A 21,337-nucleotide genomic window follows, 5' to 3' on the forward strand; every position below is an offset into this window, starting at 1 on the left:
AGGAATACATTTTATTTAACTATCATGGTAGTTGTTAAACATTGAGAGTGTATACACCCTCTCAATCGCAATTAAGCATCATCATTAACCCAACAAAATTAAATTAGAGTAACATGACGAGATTCACATGATAATCCAAGTACTAGATACTCAAGATGTCCATAACCGGGGACACGGAAAACCATGATTAGTTTATACACTCTGCAGAGGTTTGCGCACTTTTCCCCACAAGACTCGATCTCCTCCATTGGGATTCTCGCACTACATGGTGTTTGAGAAACGGATGACCGAGACATAGTCTTTCATAAGCGCTTGCACCTTACGAACGGGTAGACCATACCAACCTACATCCCCTACATCTGCTAGTCTACCACTGTAAGAGTTCGCACGACTTAGTCAACTATGCTAGAGCCCATAGTAGCTTGTGGCTGCACACGGAAGTTTCTAGTATGAATAATCTCATGATCCCTTTGAGCCTGGGTGGCGGTCCAAAGAAAAACAGGCAATCGCTGGAATACTGAGGTGCCTCAGTCCACCCAGATGTGTGTTTAAGTTGCCCCCTTAGATAAACCATTAATTTAAAAATCTCACATCTGTCATGGATACACTCACCCAATCCACGTCTACTAGCATAGCATAGCGATAAGCAACGTAGAAGTAACTCCCAAAGGTTTGATAATAAAAGAGGTAATAGGTACTACCTCATCTACTTCCCAAAACCCACAATTTAATTAGGTCCTAAACATGCAATGTGTGAGGATTGATCTAATGCAATAAAAACTGGGTAATAGGAAGTATGATCAAAGTGTTACTTGCCTTGCTGATGATTCGTGAAACCTAGGGATTCGAAGTAGCAAGCGGCGCAATCCGGGTACTCTATCACAAACAAACAAGCATACAATAAGTACTCAACTAATGCACAGGTAAAACTCAAATAAGATATCTAACCAGAAAGTTCAACATAAGAACTCCGGTTGGCAAAAAGAATCAAATCAAACGAAGCAACGAAAGACAAACAGCAAAAGAAACAAACTCCGTTTACTAATCTGAATCTAGGTCAAATTTTACTGAGGATAAAACTTGTTTTGAGTTCGTTAAACGGAAAGAGGGTTTCGAGACGAAACTCCAGGCGCTTGAATCGCCTGATTCCGATAAACGAGCGAAAAGTTATACTAGAACGAAAATCAGATCAGAAATCGCGATCAGAAATAATCGCGGAAAATCTGAGAAAAAGAGAAACGACGAACAGAATAACGGACGAACGTTCGTTTTCTGGAACTTAACGATGAACGCGTTCGTTAAATCGAACAAACGAGCAAACACTCGCTAAATAAATAAACCGGAAAAAAACCGATCTATTAAGAAAACGAAAAGTACGGTTTTCTAAAAAAACGAATCAGTTTTTCTCAGAAAACCGGGCGGCGGCGGCTACCTCGGCTCGGACTCCGGCGAGGCAGGCGGCGGGGCTGCGTGGGCGGGGCGACGGCGCAAGGCGGCGGCGGCGCGGCGCGTGCGGTGTCGGCGGCGGGGCTGCATGGGCGGGGCGGCGCGGCTCGACTCGGGGCTCCAGGGGGGCCCCGGGTGGCTATTTAAACGGGGAAGGGGGGCGGCGGCCTGGCTTTGGGAGGGGGCCGGGCGGCACGGGCGGCTCCGGCTCGGACTCTAAGTCCGGCGGCAGCTCGGCGCAGGAGGCGGCGGCTCCTGGCGGGCCGGCCTGGCTGGGCTGGGCCTTTGGCCCAGTCAGGCGCGGGTTTTTTTTAAATAAATTTCGCCGGACTAAAAAAAATTCTAGGAAAATAAATAAAAATCTAAAATGCCAAAGCAAATTTTCACCGTCTAAATAAAATATTTAGAACAGGATGAACATTTTCTTGGCCCTAAATGCAATTTTTGAAAACATGCAATTTTTCCTAAATTCAAAAAACAACGAAAAACTCTGAAATAAAACTTATTTGATTTTATTATTAAATCCTCAATATTTCTTTATTTTGGGGAAGTCATTTTATTCCCTCTCTCATATTTTTTTGTAATAGAAATAATTGAAGATAAAATAAATAAAATCAAATGATCCTATTTTTTCAAAATTTGAGAAAACTCAAATATGAAAATGACGAAATCCCCAACTCTCTCCGAGGGTCCTTGAGTTGCATGAAATTTCTAGGATCAACCAAAATGCAATAAGTATGATATGCAATGATGATCTAATGTATAACATTCTAAATTAAAAATTTGGGATGTTACATGGAAGCACAAGTAGTATCTCTACTTGGTGCAAGGAATTTGGCTAGCATGAGGGGGAAAGGCAATCTCAACGTGTTGGATGATCCATGACAATATAATTTATTTCGGATGTAAGAAAACATAACCCATTACGTTGTCTTCATTGTCCAACATCAACGTTTTAGCATATCATATTTTAATGAATGCTCACAATCATAAAAGATGTCCAAGATAGTATATTTATATGTGAAAACCTCTATTTATTTATTACTTCCTATTAATTGCAACGATGCCGAAAACTATGTTTGTCAACTCTCAACAACTTTTATTCATAATACTCTTTATATGTGAAGTCATTACTCTCCATAAGATCAATATGATCTTTTTTTCTTTTTTTTCTTTTATTCCCTCAAGATCATAGCAAGATAACCAAGCCCTCGACTCAAGACTAATCTTTATTATATATAGCTCACAGACTCTATTACATAGATAATGATCAACACAAAAACTCAAAGCTAGATCATACTAAACTTTATTCTACTAGATCAAGATATAACCAAAAGGATCGAACTAAGAAAAACGATAAAGATAGAAGTGTGATGGTGATATGATACCGGGGCACCTCCCCCAAGCTTGGCAGTCGCCAAGGGGAGTGCCCATACCCATGTATTTATGTCTCTTTCTTCGGAGGTGGTGATGATGGAGTTGTTTATGATGTAGTCTTGGCGTCCATCTTCCAAGGCATGGGCTCACCATCATAGAAGGATGATCGAGTCTCCTGGATCCTCAAATCTGTAGCCAAACTCATCCTCTTGAATCTATATTTATACTCACGGTTTTGGTTTTGCAGTTCATAGATCTGGGCTTGGGGGTGCTCGATTTTCTCGTGAAGCTTGAAGATGGTCTCCCCAATGTTCTTGGAATATAGCTTGTGGTTGTTGGTGAACTCCGTGATCATCATGTGGTTGGCGTTGAGTCCACGTTCCACCATCCCCATCCCCTGGCACTTGAAAACTTGTTGCTCCATTGCTTCGAGTCTTGTCTCCACGCTTCCGGTCCTCCTTGGTCCCTCAACATCGCGGATGTGCAGCACCCCCTCATGCATCTCAATGGTTTGAGGGTGTTGCAGCACCTCCGCGAGGTAGGGGTTGATGACCTTCTCAAAAAATTTGTCCTTGGGGGAGCTTGAAGACGTCATGGTGATCTAGATCTGTCAGAAAAATAGCTCAAAACAAAAGCAGAGGATTTTGTCGTGGTACCGTGGTCAAAACCTTCGGGAGATTATATAATGAATTTTTACCGACCAAAAGAAATATCGTGCAAGAAAACGGAATCCGGAGGGCACACGAGGTGCCCACGAGGCAGGGGCCGCGCCGTCCACCCTCGTGGATGCCTCTTGTCCTTTCCGTACTACTTCTTATTTTCTTATTTTCTTAAGTATTCCAAAACGGAGAAAAATTGTTGTTAGAACTATTTTGGAGTCGGTTTACTTACCGTACCTCATACCTATTCCTTTGCGGAGTCTGAAACTTTCTGGAAAGTGTCCCTTATGTACTCCTCCAGGGTTACGGTGTCAATAAAATTGGTTTCAACATTTATGGGATTACCTGAGATACAATGCTTGATTCTTTGACCGTTCACCACCTTCGAATTTGTGCCTTGGAAGTTGTTGATTTTTATGGCACCGGAATGATAGACCTCCTCGATAACGCAAGGACCTTCCCATTTAGAAGGAGTTTTCCTGCAAAAAAATCTTAAACGAGAGTTGTATAACAAAACATAATCACCTACATTAAACTCATGCTTTTGTATCCTTTTGTCATGACATCTTTTAACTTTTTCTTTAAACAGTTTGGCATTCTCATAGGCCTGGGTTCTCCACTCATCAAGTGAGCTAATGTCAAATAGTCTCTTCTCACCGGCAAGTTTGAAATCGTAATTGAGCTCTTTAATGTCCCAATATGCCTTATGTTCTAGCTCGAGAGGTAAGTGACATGCTTTTCCATAAACCATTTTATACGGAGACATACCCATAGGATTTTTATATGCAGTTCTATAGGCCCCTAATGCATCATCAAGTTTCTTGGACCAATTCTTTCTAGATCTATTAACAGTCTTTTGAAAAATTAAATTAATCTCTCTATTACTCAGTTCTACTTGACCACTAAACTATGGGTAGTATGGAGATGCAATTCTATGATTAACATCATACTTCACAAGCATTTTAAGAAAAGCACCATGAATAAAATGTGAACCACCATCAGTCATTAAGTATCTAGGGACTCCAAACCTCGGAAAAACAACTTGTTTAAGCATATTAATAGAGGTGTTATGATCAGCACTACTAGTTGGAATAGCTTCTACCCACTTAGTAACGTAATCAACAACAACTAAATATGTGTATACCCATTAGAGGAAGGAAATGGTCCCATATAATCAAAGCCCCAAACATCAAATGGTTCAATAACAAGTGAATAGTTCATAGGCATTTCTTGACGTCTACTAATATTACCAATTCTTTGACATTCATCACAAGACAAGACAAACTTACTGGCATCTTTGAAAAGAGTAGACCAATAAAAACTGGATTGCAATACCTTATGTGCAGTTCTATCTCCAGCGTGGTGTCCTCCATAAGCCTCGGAGTGACACTTGCGTAGGATCTATTCCTGTTCATGCTCAGGTACACAACGTCTAATAACACCATGTACTCCTTTATAAAGGTGTGGGTCATCCCAGAAGTAATGTCTCAAATCATAGAAAAACTTTTTCTTTTGCTGGTATGTGAAACTAGGTGGTATAAATTTAGCAACAATGTAATTAGCATAATCAGCATACCATGGAGAAGTACAAGAAGCATTTATGATAGCTAATTGTTCATCAGGAAAACTATCATCAACAGGGAGTGGGTCATCAAGAACATTTTCTAACCTAGACAAGTTGTCTGCAACGGGGTTCTCAGCTCCCTTCCTATCAATAATATGCAGATCAAATTCTTGTAGCAAGAGAACCCATCTAATAAGCCTAGGCTTTCTTTTCCATAAGGTATTTAATAGCAGCATGATTAGTGTGAACAATTACTTTAGAATCAACAATATAAGGTCTGAACTTATCACAAGCAAATACAACTAAAATTCTTTTTCAGTAGTAGCATAATTTCTCTGGGCACTGTCTAGAGTTTTACTAGCATATTGGATAACATTTAATTTCTTATCAACTCTTTGTCCTAGAACAGCACCTACAACATAATCACTAGCATCACACATAATTTCAAAGGGTGAATTTCAATCATGTGGCTGAACAATAGGTGCAGAAATCAAGGCTTTCTTAAGTATTTCAAATGCTTCTACACAATCATCATCGAAGATAAAAGGAACATCTTTTTGTAAGAGATTAGTCAGAGGCCTAGAAATCTTTTAGAAGTCTTTAATGAACCTCCTATAAAAACCGGCATGACCAAGGAAACTTCTTATACCTTTAATGTCCTTAGGACATGGTATCTTTTCAATAGCATCAACTTTAGCTTTATCAACTTCAATACCTCTTTCAGAAATTTTATGCCTCAAGACAATACCTTCATTAACCATAAAGTGGCACTTCTCCCAATTCAAGACAAGATTAGTTTCTTCACATCTCTGCAAAACTCGATCAAGGTTGCTTAAGCAATCATCAAAAGAAGTTCCATACATGGAGAAATCGTCCATGAAAACCTCAACAATCTTTTCACAAAAGTTAGAGAATATAGCAGTCATACATCTTTGAAAGGTAGCAGGTGCATTACATAAACCAAAAGGCATACGTCTATAAGCAAAGGTACCAAAAGGGCAAGTAAAAGTGGTATTTTCCTGATCCTCTTTCGACACAGGTATTTGAGAGAAACCAGAATAACCATCTAGAAAGCAAAAATGTGTATGTTTGGATAATCTTTCTAGCATTTGATCAGTAAACGGTAAAGGGTAAAGATCCTTTCTAGTAGATTTATTTAATTTGTGGAAATCAATTACCATTCTATAACCTGTAACAATTATTTGTGGGATCAATTCGTCTTTATCATTAGGAACAACATTAATACCTCCCTTCTTAGGGACACAATGGACAGGATTTACCCACTGACTATCAGCAACAGGATAAATTATACCTGCCTCCAGAAGTTTTAGTATTTCATTTCTTACCACTTCTTTCATCTTAGGATTTAACCGTCGTTGGTGATCAACAACCGGTTTAGCGTCTTTCTCCAAAAAAAATTTGTGGTGGCATAAAGTGGGACTAATGTCCTTAAGATCATCAAGAGTATATCCAATAGCAGCACGGTGCTTCTTCGGAGTTTTCAATAATTTCTCTTCTTCCTGCTCGGAAAGGTTAGCACTAATAATAACAGGATATATCTTCTTTTCATCAAGACAAGCATATTTAAGAGTATCAGGTAATGGTTTAAGCTCAAACACGGGATCACCCTTGGGTGGAGGAGGATCCCCTGGAATTTCAACAGGCAAGTTGTGTTTCAAAATAGGCCCATGTTTAAAGAATACTTCATCTATTTCCCTTCTTTCATTCATAAACATATCATTTTCATGGTCTAGCAAATATTGTTCTAAAGGATCATTAGGAGGCATGGCAATAGAAGCAAGACCAATGATTTCATCTTTACTAGGCAATTCTTTATCATGGGGTTGTCTACAAAATTTAGCAAAATTAAAATCATGAGACATATCCCCTAAACCAACAGTAACAATATCCTTTTTGCAGTCTATCTTAGCATATCCCCTAAACCAAATATAATGGGACAAAAGTCATCTTGTGGGGAAGCAAGAACAAGAAAATCAGTAGGATATTTAATTTTCCCACACAAGACTTCAACATCTCTAATAATCCCAACTGGTGAAATAGTATCTCTATTGGCATGCTTAATAGTAACATCAATATCTTCTATCTCAGCAGGTGCAATATCATGCATAATTTCTTCATATAAAGTATAAGGTATTGCACTGACACTAGCACCCATATCACATAAGGCATGATAAAAGTGATATCCTATTTTAACAGAAACAACAGGCATGCCAACAACAGGTCTATGTTTATTTTTAGTATCGGGTCTAGCAATTCTAGCAGCTTCATCACAGAAGTAAATAACATGCCCATCAATATTATCGACCAAGAGATCCTTAACCATAGCAATACTAGGTTCAACTTTAATTTTCTCAGAGGGTGTAGGTGTTATAGCATTACTCTTATGAACCACAGTTGAAGCTTTAGCATGATCCTTTATTCTAACAGGGAAAGGTGGTTTCTCAATATAAGCGGTAGGAACAATAGGATCAACATTATAAGTGATAGTCTTTTCTTCAACTTTAATAGGTTCGGCTACTTTTACTTCAATAGGAGGATGATATTTAAAAAACTTCTCCTTAGGGAGATCAACATGAGTAGCAAATGATTCACAGAAAGAAGCTACTATCTCAGAGTCAAGTCCATATTTAGTGCTAAATTCACGAAAAGCATCGGTATCCATAAAAGATTTAACACAATCAAACTTAGGTGTTATACCTGACTCCTTACCTTCGTCGAGTTCCCAATCTTCAGAGTTGCGTTTAATTCTTTCCAATAAATCCCATCTGAATTCAATAGTCTTCATCATGAAAGAACTAGTACAAGAAGTATCGAGCATGGAGCGATTATTGAGAGAAAGTCGAGCATAAATTTTTTGAATAATAATTTCTCTTGAGAGATCATGATTGGGGAATGAATATAACATTGACTTAAGCCTCCCCCAAGATTGAGCGATACTTTCTCCTTCGCGAGGCCAAAAATTATGTATAATTACGATCACGATGAACCAGATGCATAGGATAAAACTTCTGATGAAATTCCAATTTCAATCGGTTGTAGTTCCACGATCCAATATCATCACATAGCCTAAACCATGTCAGTGCCTTTCCCTTAAAAGATAAAGGGAAGACCTTCTTCTTGATAACATCCTCGGGCATACCTACAAGCTTAAATAATCCACAAACTTCATCCACATAGATTAGGTGCATATCAGGATGTAATGTTCCATCTCCTGTAAAAGGATTAGCTAGCAGTTTCTCTATCATACCTGAAGGAATTTCAAAGTAAACATTTTTAGTAGGTTGAGGAGAAACTCTTTGCTCTACTGGTTGGGGTGAAGATACCCTGAACAAGCCCCTCAAAGGATTATTTTCCATAGTAACAGGTGACAGTAAATTTCAGCACACTATATAAATTTTTCCTTACTAAATTCCACCTACCAAAGGCGCTTCACTCCCCGGCAACGGCGCCAGAAAATAGTCTTGATGACCCACAAGTATAGGGGATCTATCGTAGTCCTTTCGATAAGTAAGAGTGTCGAACCCAACGAGGAGCAGAAGGAAATGACAAGCAGTTTTCAGTAAGGTATTCTCTGCGAACACTGAAATTATCGGTAACAGATAGTTTTGTGATAAGGTAATTCGTAACGGGTAACAAGTAAAAAAAGTAAACAAGGTGCAGCAAGGTGGCCCAATCCTTTTTGTAGCAAAGGACAAGCCTGGACAAACTCTTATATAAAGGAAAGCACTCTCGAGGACACATGGGAATTATCGTCAAGCTAGTTTTCATCATGCTCATATGATTCACGTTCGTTACTTTGATAATTTGTTATGTGGGTGGACCGGTGCTTGGGTACTTCCCTTCCTTGGACAAGCATCCCACTTATTATTAACCCCCCTCACAAGCATCCGCAATTACGAAAGAAGAACTAAGGTAAACCTAACCATAGCATGAAACATATGGATCCAATCAGCCCCTTACGAAGCAACGCATAAACTAGGGTTTAAACTTCTGTCACTCTAGCAACCCATCATCTACTTATTACTTCCCAATGCCTTCCCCTACACCCAAACAATGGTGAAGTGTCATGTAGTCGACGTTCACGTAACACCACTAGAGGAAAGACAACATACATCTCATCAAAATATCGAACGAATACCAAATTCACATGACTACTTATAACAAGACTTCTTCCATGTCCTCAGGAACAAACATAACTACTCACAAATCATATTCGTGTTCATAATAAGAGGGGTATTAATGTGCATAGAGGATCTGAACATATAATCTTCCACCGAATAAACCAACTGGCATCAACTATGAGGAGTAATCAACACTACTAGCAACCCACGGGTACCAATCTGAGGTTTTGAGACAAAGATCGGATACAAGAGATGAACTAGGGTTTGAGAGGAGACGGTGCTGGTGAAGATGTTGATGGAGATTGACCCCCTCCCGATGAGATGATCGATGGTGACAATCTCCCCCTCCCGGAGGGATGTTTTTCCAGCAAAACAGCTCCGCCGGAGTCCTAGATTGGTTCCGCCAAGGTTCCGCATCGAGACGACGGCGCTTCATCGCGAAAGCTTCCTTCTGATTTTTTTCCAGGGCAAAAGACACCTTATACCAGAAGATAGGCATCGGGGGGCTTCCAGGTGGCCCACGAGGCAAGGGAGCGCGCCCTCCACCCTCGTGGATAGTGGGTGGCCCCCCTCTGGTGCTTTCTTTGCCCAATATTTTTAATATATTCCAAAACTGACTTTCTTGGAGTTTCAGGACTTTTGGAGTTGTGCATAATAGGTCTCTAATATTTGCTCTTTTCCATCCCAGAATTCCAGCTGCCAGCATTCTCCCTCTTCATGTAAACCTTGTAAAATAAGAGAGAAAAGGCATAAGTATTGTGACATAATGTGTAATAAAAGCCCATAATGCAATAAATATCGATATAAAAGCATGATGCAAAATGGACGTATCAATCCACGAGGGGATCTTCCCGTGAGGGGTCTTGAATCCAAGGTGGATGTTCTCTGTAGAGGATGCAATCTCTCTCGTGGAGTAGATCTGTATGGATGAGCAAAGCTCTATCTCTAAATGAGCTAATCCTTTACTAACCCCAACTAGAAGGAGGTGGAGGAGTAGATATAGTCTAGGGCCACGAAGGAGTAAGTGAGGAGGGGATACATGGGCCTTTGGCCCGGTTAGGCACGCACATGTGTTGGACGTCCGGGCTGGGGGCCGGATGTCCGAGGTCTCGGCCGGATGTCCGGGCTGAAGTGGAGGTTCAGTTGCTCTCTGGATACGTCGGCGCCGGATATCCGCGGGAGATGCCGGATGTTCGGGCTGTCGGGAGGCGCCGGATGTCCGGGGCTGGCGTCGGATGTCCGTCCGCTGAAGCTTGTTCGTCCGACTGTTGGGGCAGCTCCTGCGCGGCTGCCCACACGTCGGATGTCTGGCCTCTGGCCCGGATGTCCGGCCGTTGTAGCTTCAGCAGCCCTGTCTTCTTCCGTCGTCGCTTCCAGGCTTCCCTCCCGGATGGTGTAGTTGTTCCTTGGCGCTTGCACTCCTCCTTAACATCTGTGAAGCACTGACAATACCTATGCATGCACATGGGAGAAGTGTCAAGTAGTATACCATCCTCGAAGGGGTCAAGTGAGCACGTGTAAAGGAGATGATTCACCTTTGTGTATGTGAAGTAGATGTCGCACGTGTCACTCGCCAAACGGACTCTTGACATGGTGATGTCCATAGGATGCTCCGCATCACTGTAGTTTATCACCATTTGCCACCTTGACAGATAAGGGATCAGATAGTTTTTTTGGTGTTAGCTTAATCTTGTCCAGCAAGGCCTGATCAACAAAAGTGTGTGTACTACCAGAATCCAACAACAGTAACACCACTTGGTTTCCAATCAGTGCTCTGAACTATATAGTTTTTGATGAGTAGCACCTGACAAGGCATGGACAGGAATAGTAGCACATTCCTCTTGCTGGTCATACAACAGTGCATCTAACACGGCATCAGAAATGATCTCATGGGGATTCATAGCTTCCACTGACTTAAGCATGTCCAGGACTGTACTTCTCCCCACACCCATAACATAGCCCATTGGCTCTTCTGTACTCTTTAAGCTACTTAGCTTTCCACAACTCACCTGGTGCAAACGCACTTCTAGAGTCCTGTCTACCAGTGATTTTTTTGGATAAGTAGTTTTACTACCCTTGTTTTGTTGCAGTAACCTCTCCTGGACTTGAGCATATAGTGCAGTTTGCTAAACAGATTCAGGTAACTCCATTCCCACTGCAGCTCTCAATTCCTCTTTTAAACCCATGAGAAATCTTGTGACCAATAAGGTGTCACTCAGCTGAGGCTCATACAACCTGATGCTATATACCAACTGGTGGAATTTATTTTTGTACTCCTCTATAGTACCCCACTGTTTCAGCCTGAGTAGTGATTGCAGCAGCTCTCTATGCACATTAACATCAAACTTAGCAAGCAGTCTCACTGACTGAAACCAATGTGCTGCATTATCTACTAGATTCAGAGATGCATATGCCACCCGGAAACTGTCTGGAATGTTGTACAATTGGAAAAATGCCTCACACTGATCAATCCAGACCCTAGCCCCTGTACCATCAAATTTTGGAAAATCCATTTTGGGCATCCAATTCCTCTTCCTAGTCGCTTCATCACACTGAACATGTTCTTCTTGCTCTCCACTAGGGTATGGGTTGTTGACATGTACCTGATGTGGCCGGTGCGGAGTCCTTGTCGTGGAACCTTGGGATGCTGGTGCTGCTCCCAGCAACCCGTCTGGAGCGGTGGAACTTGAGGAACAGTCCCTCCCTTAGCTGCGACCGGAGCACTCTATTTCATCGACTGAACTTGCTCCTACTGTACCTTGCCCAATGTGTCACATGAGAGATTTACCTTCACTTGAACCTGATCCAAGCGTTGCGACTGCTCCTCCAGTTTTGCATCCAGCGCCTCCAATTGGTTGCAGATCTCCACCACTTTCGCCAACTTGCTCTGCTCGGCGCAGATCCCCGCGAACTCCTTCAACATGCGCTCCTGGAAGAGCTCCATCTCGCGCGTGATGTGCTTCGTCTGGGCGCCGGGTTTGAACGCAGTCGTGTCGTTCCTCTCTGAAGTAACCCACCTCAGGTCAGGGATTACACCGATCGAACCCTAAGGTGATCGGAGACCGTCGCCTCGGAATTTGCCGGGTACGCTCTCGAGAACATGGAAGAAGGCCATAGATCAGTCGCTCTGATACCAGATTGTAACGCCCTTGCCGTTGGCCACGAGGGACCGTCGGATTTGGGGCTCGTCACCCGTGAGATCGGTGAGGAGAGGGGCTAGACGGTGGGAGAGATGCGGACGCAAGCGAGTGAGAGAGAGAAAGAGATAAGCTCAGGGAAATGAGATTCAAATTCAATACATTGATACCCGTACACGCCAGCCACTCGAGCTTATATCTGCTGGTTACATTCATGGGCCTCAGCCCGTTTACTCACCCGGCCCAACTCAACTACACACGGTCCAACGCCTATTCAAACCTCCCGCCACTACGCTTCCACCTTGGCACAGCGAATATGTCTTCCTGGCTGTTTCACTGCCAGTGTCAATAGGTGCATACTGACACATGTGCATCAAACGTCCACGCACTAGTTCAAACGGATAGTCTGCATCAAACATCTACTAGTTCAAACGGACAGTAAGCCGAAATTTATGCAAACTTGGATGAATTTTAAGAAAGTTTCACATATTACATTCAAACCGGATGATATTTAGCAAGTTCACCTAAATTTTAGAAAATAAACTATGTGGGCGATATTTAACAAGTTCACCTGATTTTTTTAAATACGTGAGGTACCAGACATGACCTCGTATGTATCCTGCCTTGGCCGGCGGCTCCTTCAGTCGTCATCCCCTCCATCGTTGTCGAAGTCGGAGTCGTTGTGGGTCTTCCAAAGACGGAAGGGAGCGTAGGGGTTGCGGTAGTCGTGATGGTCCGCCAAACTGGCGCTCGCGGGAGCCGATCAGATGCCTTCGCCTCCTGGTGCAGGTGCTCGTCCTGGCGATGACGGTCAGCCGTGGGTGTCTTGCCCTTGCCGCCAAGGACATGGGTGGCGCGTTCGGAGTCACCCAACCCCACTTTGAGGAGCAACCGTGAACGCCTTGCCCTTGCCGCCAAGGGCACGGGTGGCGCGCTTGGAGTTGGCCAGCCCCGTCTGCCCGGTGATCCTAGACTGGCCCTTGGCCTAGGCCAATGCGAGGTTGGGTTGGCGAGCTCCCAGTCCAATGTAGCAAACATGGCCGGCGCGTGTTGCATCGTTCCCATGGCGTGGCCTTGGATGCCACCTTCTTGGCCGCCGTCATGGTGTGTGACGACGTGTTGCCGCGGTCACGACCGAGGTACTGTAGGAGGCGTCCGCGCGTGTTCACAAGCTCCGAGGAGGACGCGTCCTCCACGGCATTGTTGTGAAGCACAAAAAACACAATTGTGGTCGAGAAGGGCGGTTGCATTATCACTTGCAATATGAACTGTCCTTCACAAAACGAAAAATCCCGTGTCATTGCTTATTGCCATCTCCCATCTCCAATCAAGAATGTCTACCAATAGTGACATGGACGAGCGTAGCGGTTAAAAGAGGCGGTAGAGCTTACGGGAGGGGTGTACCCAATCTACATATACTCCTAGGATAAGGAATCTATTTGCATCAATGAAATGGGTGTGCATACTCGCAGGGAGAGGCACAACTTACTTGTCAAGGTGAAGTCACAAAGGTGATGTAGCTGATTAGCTATCTGCGGAGCGTAGGAGCATATCAATGTACATTATATATTATTTTTCTTCTGTTTATCAATCTATTTCGACGAACCTGAAATCTTGGGATTCTAGAAACAAAGTTTCCTAAATCCATGGGTTAATTAGAGTAGGCAAACAAGATTTTATATGGTTAAACGGTTTTCTAGTTTATAAAGATTGAGTTTTGTGTATCCTCCCTATGAAAACAACGCCTTAGATAAGAGGGTATAAGAGGGCACTTGGATCTTTTGGTGCCGGTATTGGCAGGCCAGTTGCCCTCTTGCTTGAACTTATGTGAAGTAAAATTTTACTTTCTCTGTCCGGGTTTATTAGGCCTAAAGACAACTTCTCTTCGAGCAAGACATATAGTAATTTGCTCACACTAATTCTTTCATTCCACTTCAATGCACTCTCTCACATGCATGCAGCCAATGAAAAAGCACGCTTGAAGTGTATTAATTTTCCAGTCATGGCACCAACAACAACGGCTTTCAATGCAACCAACGAAATGATTGCATGCATGCACCTTTCCAAAACGAGACCTTATAAAAAGGGACATGTTTGTGATACTGAGAGGTCTAATAAACCCGGACGGAGGGAGTAGGAAATTTCACGTTCAACTCTCGTTGTTTTCGCCATGTTGTTGCTGACATACACAACCATTCCATTAATGTTGCCTTCCCGCCCGCATCCTTGACACGGGACTCGATGTGGGCCTCCCTCCGACATTTCCGACTTGCTAAGGAGGTCGCCGCCTTGAGCGGACCATCCGTCGTGGCCTCCTCCTCCTTCTCCCGTGGCATCCTGCCACACCGCCTCCCAAGATGGACAGATAGAGTAGAAATAAGAAAAGGAAAATGACCTATAGTTTCTAATCTGGAAGTATTCAAAAAATTTAATACTCCCTCGATTCATATTAATTGTCGCTGATTTAGTACAAATCTATATTAAATCAAGGACAACTAATAGAGAACCCTTTAAAACCATACAGAGGCTATTGGTTTTAGAGCATCTCCAATAGATGGTCCAAAATTTGGCGGTCCAAAACCGAAGATGTAAAATTTGGACCGTCAAAAAGTGCGTTTTGGAGCTCCGAAAAAAGCTCAACTCCAACAGATGGTCCAAATTAATAGTCCAAAAGAGCAACTCCAATAGATGGTCCAAAATGAAGATGTAAAACGACATACTACTAGTCCATTCAACATAGTTCAAACATCAAATTCAATATCGTTTCATACATCAACTTCAACTACTACTTATTCAAACTACTAGATAAACTACTCCTCATCGGAGCTACGGAACTGCTCCCAGAACTCCTCCTTCGTCGGGTCGTCGCACCCCTCATCCTTCTCATCCTCCTCCGAGAAGTCTGCCCAGTCCTCCTCGGAAGATGACTCGATGGGGATCACCGTCGAGGGACCGGCCTCATCCTCCTTCTTCGACCCCTTCTTCTTCTGTTCCGCCTCACGCTTCCAGTAGTACTCTATCTCGGCCTGGACGTACTCCGGATGCTCCCGAGCAAACCTCGCCATCGCCTCCTCATCGGTTTCGCCAGCACTGACGACAACCGACGGCTTCTTCGTCTTTTTCTTCTTCATCGTGATCTCCTTCATGTTGATGCCCTGCGGCACAAGTATCTCCGCTTCCGCCCGACTCTCGATCTCTGGAAATTTGAGGTGCGACCGAGGCCTCTCGGCACGCCACACCGCCACGTCGTAGGCACGCGCGACCTCGTGGGCGGAGGGGTACGTGCCGATCCACCAACGCCTTCCGGCGTCGGAGAACTCCACACCCCAGTTGCCGGAGGGCTTCTGCCTCACGCCGAAGAAACCCGACTTGCCCTTCGGCGTCTTCTTCGGCGACATCGGGAGCGGCGTGCGGCCGGGGCGGTGGCGGACGGAGCCGGGCGGGGCGGATCTGCGGGGACGCGGTGGCGGGCGGGGCGGTGGCGGAGCTGCGGGGTGGAGCTGCGGGGCGGCGGTCGGCGGGGCGGGCGGGCGGCAACGCGGCGTAGAAACAGCGGCGGGCGATGGGGCCGGATCCGCGGCGGGCGGGTTGCGGGGCGGCGTGGAAACAGCGGCGAGGGACGGGGCGGCACCGGATCTGATGCGGGCGGCGTGCGGCGGCGGGGTGTGGAGGCGGCGGACGAGCAGGAGGTCGCGGGCGGGAACGGAAATGAAGTGGCGGTTGGGTGTTCACGGGCGGCGGCTGGTTTTGGACCAGATGCTTCTCGTGATGTATATTTGCATCGCGAGGTGTTGCATTTTACATCATGAAGAGACCGCGGTCCATTTCTTTTTGCATATGGACCGTCTGTTGGAGCAGTGTTTTTTGTCCCAAATGGTCCAAAGGTTAATTATTTTTACATTTGGACCATCTATTGGAGATGCTTTTAGAGTGTTTGATTGATAGAGTTACTCTAAACTCCTGAACTCTTGATCGCCACGCTGCTGTGACCTTTTAACCATGAATATTCTGTTCCATTCCCTGGCACCGCCCAAAGGCTCCTCCCTCGCCAGGTTAGGTTAAAGGCCACAGAAACGAATAGTTTGCAGCCAACACCATTTTCTCCAATAATAAGAATGAAATGATACAATCCATAGCCAAAGCATTTCACTACAGAATAATTATGTATGCCCACTTGTTTCTGCCACATGTGCACCAAAATTCCTGAGCACACGACTACGAAGTCAGAAGCCCCATTAAAATGGTCACCGGCAAGTACTCGCACTCTTTTCGCAAAAAAAAAAAGTACTCGCACTCGCACATGCGGTTTCTTACATACACATAAACTAGCTAACGGTTATACGGATGAAGCGGCCTACCAAATGGAGGATACTGACCTCCCTGCCCGGGGAAGCCCATCATCTGCGGCCCGGCGCCAGGAGGAAACTGCTGATTGCCATATACTGGAAACTGCGGCATTGATTGCATATGACCTTGTGGAAACGGCGGGCCTCTATAACCTGGACCTTGCATCATTTGAGGACCCGGAGGTAGCTGCTGCCTTCCATGGCCAGGGAACGACATCGCTTGATGGTTGGGCATCTGTTGATTTCCTTGGCCTGAATGCTGTGACATTTGAGCTTGATTTGGGCCTTGCGGGAACCCTGGGGCTCCATAGCCTTGTAGGACTCCCTGGCTGGCGTATTGTTGAGGTCCACCTGAAGCAGTTTGTGGGTGTGGCTGACTGGAAGGAAGGGATGGTGCTCCTGGTGTTGCCAGAATAGATGTAGTCCCTGGTGCTGCTACTACATCAGCTGCTGTGGAAGGAGCACTGCTGTATGGTGGCGCAGTAGAGCCAGCAGCAAGCATTGGCTGAGGCCCAAGAATGGAAGGTTCATGGTTAGCTGGAGCACTGTTCCCCCCAGTGTAATCTCGACCTCGCTCATTGTTGATCTGAAACAAGATAAAAACATCACCAAGGATTTAACATCTGATATTACTAGTTCATATGGCACAAGTAGTTTTGCCTGGTGCATCGAAATCTTTATTCCCCAGCACAATGGTGCATTTTGTTATACCAAATTTGGACATAACGAGGGAGTGGTGCATTACCCTAACATTAAGATCAGTATGGCGTGAAAACGCGAGGTGAAGCTTGCAATATCCACCTTCATAGATGCTGTGTCCTTCTAATGCTTCTCTTGCTTTAACTGCAGTTTGAATATCTGCAACAAAGGCGTAAAAGTTTGAGAGACATGCTGCACACTAAAAACTTTTTGAGTTTTGTGTACTTGCAATTTGTTTTACCTGGATACTGGATTAGTGCATGGAAGCCAGAGTTCTTCTCAAAAATAGCAATCTTTTGTACAAACCCAAAAGCAGAGAAGACCTGCCAATTACAGGAACAAATGGTTGGTGTCATGTGTTTTACATATGATGATTTCACGGTATTTAATACATTACCTCGTGAAGAGCATCAATTGTAACAATATACTGCATATTCTCAACTGACGCAAGCAGAACATTGCTCTCTGGCTCCTCCTTCTTCCCATCCTGGGCCTAAACCAACCACTACGTTAGCATAAGAAAAATACCAAATCATATATAGGCACGGAGGTTAGAAGTATTACCACTCCAGATCCATCAATAGCAGAAGGTGCAAGGGGAAGGTATGGGTTTGTATAATCCCTAAAGAGGAAAAGAAACCAATAAGTGAGGAGTGAGGATCTTTCAACGCCAAAATGAGAGCAAATAGTTAAACAGTAGCTTAGTGTCATAGGGTAATAGAATATAATGAGACAAACAATTATTTTGCCCATGTTTGTAGTGAGAAAAAATTGGTAGGTGAATGTGACGAACGTTCATGAAGCAGCAAGACAGCAATTCTTACCTACTCCTATGACTCTGAAACTTGACATTTAGAACAGAGTGTGCTGAATAATTGATTCTTAAAGTGCAGGACCCATCAAGTTCTGGAAGCAAGTAGCTGCAGCAGAAGCATAAATAGTTATCCATCAGTCTTGAAAAATAGTACAATAGAAATATAACCTGAGAACAATACCTAGGAATGCATCTGCCATCCAGAGCAGCTTTTGCAGATGACGCGGTCTCAGCATCAGAAAATTGTATCAACGCCTATAAGACAGGGATAAAAAACATAATTCCATATAAAACCTACCAGGACAAAGAGAAGGAAATCATGCTGCTTGTTCTTAAAAAGAGAAACCATCATGCAAGATTTGAAGGGATGATCAGATGAGAACTGTTACTAAATGAGTACAAGTAAACCCTCACCTGATAACCAGATGCCTTTTCAAAGGTAGCAATCTTGTGAACATATCCAAAAGCAGAAAATACCTGGGTAAACAAAGTTCGGTTGTCAATATGACAAGTACAATAATGTAGTAAAACCAATTGCATGCATTTAGATAAAATGGAAAGACAAGCAAGCTTAAGTCAGGAAATAAGCTACAAAGGCCAACTAATATCTGAATGCAGAGTGTCACAAAGACTCAATTATAAAGCATGAAGAAAAGCACAGAAGCATACAAGGTAAATTCCTCACTAACCATGACACTCACGGGGTAGAGTTTGAAGGCAAGTTTTGAGGTTTTACTAGCAGATCATTTTTTCAAAAGGAGTCTTCTAAACCGCTAAAAATACAAAAAGATTAAATAAACCTATTATGTTTCCCCTCGCACAATTATAACCATAGAAGTTCTACTTATATTATCACCAAGTCAATACTTGCCATTTGTTAGCGTTTATAACAGATGGCCAAGAGAAGGCAGCAAGCAGCAAATCTACAAAGCATTGATATTCCAGTGCCGCTAAAAAAGGAACTACAAGTTCAGCTGAACAAGGTCCCAACACTGAAAAACAACTTTTAGGCATGTCTTCACATCAGCAAGTGATGAACTGTTAAAACAATTGCAACTCTATATAAAATTTAAAGCTCAATTGAACAGAATTGCGTACAGGTATGTCAGTCACTTGAGACTAGAGGGCATAAAGAATGACAGAAGCAGTCGCTAAAGCCAAACAAGCACAAAGTGTTCAACAAAGGATACACTGCATGTTGAGGCTTTACCAGTTAGCTCACGTACTTTCTAAAACTTTTACTGATCTATAGTTATGTATAAGTATAGGCTAACTGTTCAAGGTCTCCATCATGATAACTGTTATAGGATTGTTCCATGACATCATTTCTGTGTGATGCTATTTGCCAAAATTCTTTGAGGGCGTGAATAATGTATGCATGTTTAGTAGTTTTTGGCAAAAAGATACGAATTGTTGCCTCTAGCCTATTTGTATTGAATTGTGATATAACAGGGAACCACAATTCTGGCATCTTCATCTTGTGTTTTCTTTACAGTAACGGCTTCATCTTGTCCTGGTGGCTTTCTGGAGATAGTTGTAAACAATACTATCCTCGCATCTTTATTTGTTCTTGTACACATAGTGTCAAGTACCTCGGAAACATCAAATTCAAAAAGTATTTCATGCAATCCTCATTGAGACAACATGTAAACCAACTTTTTGTCACTAACTATTACGTAGTCAACAAACATGAAGGGGGGAGGAATGGAGAGGGAGGGAGGAGGATGGGAGGGAGAGAGGGAGGGAGTGGATGTTAACATCCTAGCGGAGGATATAGTTTGAGGGAAGGGAAGGGGGTAGGGCAGCGATGAGTAAGGGAGAGGAAACGAACACACACAGTTGTTCCTGATGCGGTTGCCAGTCATGATACTCCGTGACAACGGCCTGCTAATCCATTTGGACCATGTAAAAAATGGGCTACAAGTTACTAAGGCAGTCCTGGCAAATCAAATTAATCCTGCAGACATCAGACTAAGTAAACAACAGAAATCATACTAGGACTCTTAACTTCCTTACCAAGTGTAGAACATCTATGCTCACAGCATCTGGCAGAACACCCTCCATTGTCACTAGCAAAACATTGCCTGCAGCATCCCCGGTATTCTTGCTGTTGACAATCTCCTGTCTATTGGAGTACTGAAGGTACACATTCTTGCCTCTTACCTGCGCTGGCTCCGCTGATGATGCATAGTATGATATCATAGCAATTGCCTGATTTTGGTCAGCCTGCAAAGAGAGAATGTAAAACTTAACTAGTGTTTGGTATCTGCTATGGAGCATACCAAACTACAGTCTAGACTTGTAAAAAAAAAATTCCCCACATAATCAGTTAAAATTCCTTAAGACAAACTCCAGACACAATTTCCACCAAGATTGCGCTCGTTTAATTGTAAATAACATGACACCAACTCTAAAGGCCTTAACAGTTTATGAATGGCACAACTCACTGACTAAACACACGAACAGGACGGCCCCTTGCATCCCCACACTTGATACGGGAGGGAGGGGGCGGGTGGGTGGGTGGCTGAGGAACTAAACTGACTCTCAACCCAAATACGCACATAGGACGAAACTATAACGAAGATGCAATCAAGGATCTGGAAGTAATACTCACGAATTCGATGAACGCCTGGTTCCTGTTGGCGCCGACGTTGCACTTGGTGTTGACGACCTTGCCGAAGAGGCTCCCCAGCTCGGTCAGCTCCTCGTCGGTGCACTCCCACGGCAGGTTCCTCACGTGTATCACCTTCGATGGAGGCTGGGTGTACCGGAACTGCGGGTTCCCACCGGAAGCCATCCCCACTCCCCCAAAAGCTCCTCCTACCTCCCGATCTTAACTCGGCAGGTGATCGGCGATAAACAGATCCCCTTAGGAGGAAACTGTCAGTGGATACGCTCCCAACCAAGGTGCATCAAAGTAGGAGCCTGAACTTAACGGCGGCGAGCTGCGAGCGGCGAGCGGCGGTTCTCTTCGACGATGTGGAGAGGCGACAGGCCGGACCGGAGGAAGACGGGTTGGATGGATTGTCAAATCGAAAGGCTTCGGAGTTCGGAGCCTCCTGCCTAGGGTTTCGTGTGGGCTCCTGCGGGAAGAGAGAGTACGGAGGCAGCTGGGCCTCGGGCCGCCAGGCAATCTTTCGGTGGATTGTGGGC

General features: G+C 44.0%; 2 protein-coding genes across 2 annotated transcripts; both read right to left on the reverse strand.

The window, feature by feature from the left end:
* Positions 1-15,135: 15,135 nt before the first annotated feature.
* Positions 15,136-15,742, reverse strand: LOC125544141 (uncharacterized). The gene has a single exon (XM_048707724.2). The coding sequence runs from the start codon at positions 15,721-15,723 to the stop codon at positions 15,136-15,138; it is 588 nt and encodes a 195-aa protein (XP_048563681.2). The 5' UTR covers positions 15,724-15,742.
* A 704-nt stretch (positions 15,743-16,446) lies between these two features.
* On the reverse strand, positions 16,447-21,265 carry LOC125544138 (polypyrimidine tract-binding protein homolog 1). The gene is made up of 10 exons (XM_048707719.2): positions 20,799-21,265; positions 20,201-20,410; positions 18,599-18,661; positions 18,366-18,439; positions 18,195-18,290; positions 17,935-17,992; positions 17,768-17,863; positions 17,612-17,693; positions 17,417-17,529; positions 16,447-17,257 (listed from the first exon to the last, which is right to left on the reverse strand). The coding sequence occupies exons 1-10, from the start codon at positions 20,979-20,981 to the stop codon at positions 16,655-16,657; spliced, it is 1,578 nt and encodes a 525-aa protein (XP_048563676.1). The 5' UTR covers positions 20,982-21,265; the 3' UTR covers positions 16,447-16,654.
* Between the last annotated feature and the right edge of the window lie 72 nt (positions 21,266-21,337).

This window comes from Triticum urartu, chromosome 3A (genome assembly GCF_056163025.1).
Source record: "Triticum urartu cultivar PI428250 chromosome 3A, HENAU_Tu73, whole genome shotgun sequence".
In the NCBI taxonomy this organism is placed as follows: domain Eukaryota; kingdom Viridiplantae; phylum Streptophyta; class Magnoliopsida; order Poales; family Poaceae; genus Triticum; species Triticum urartu.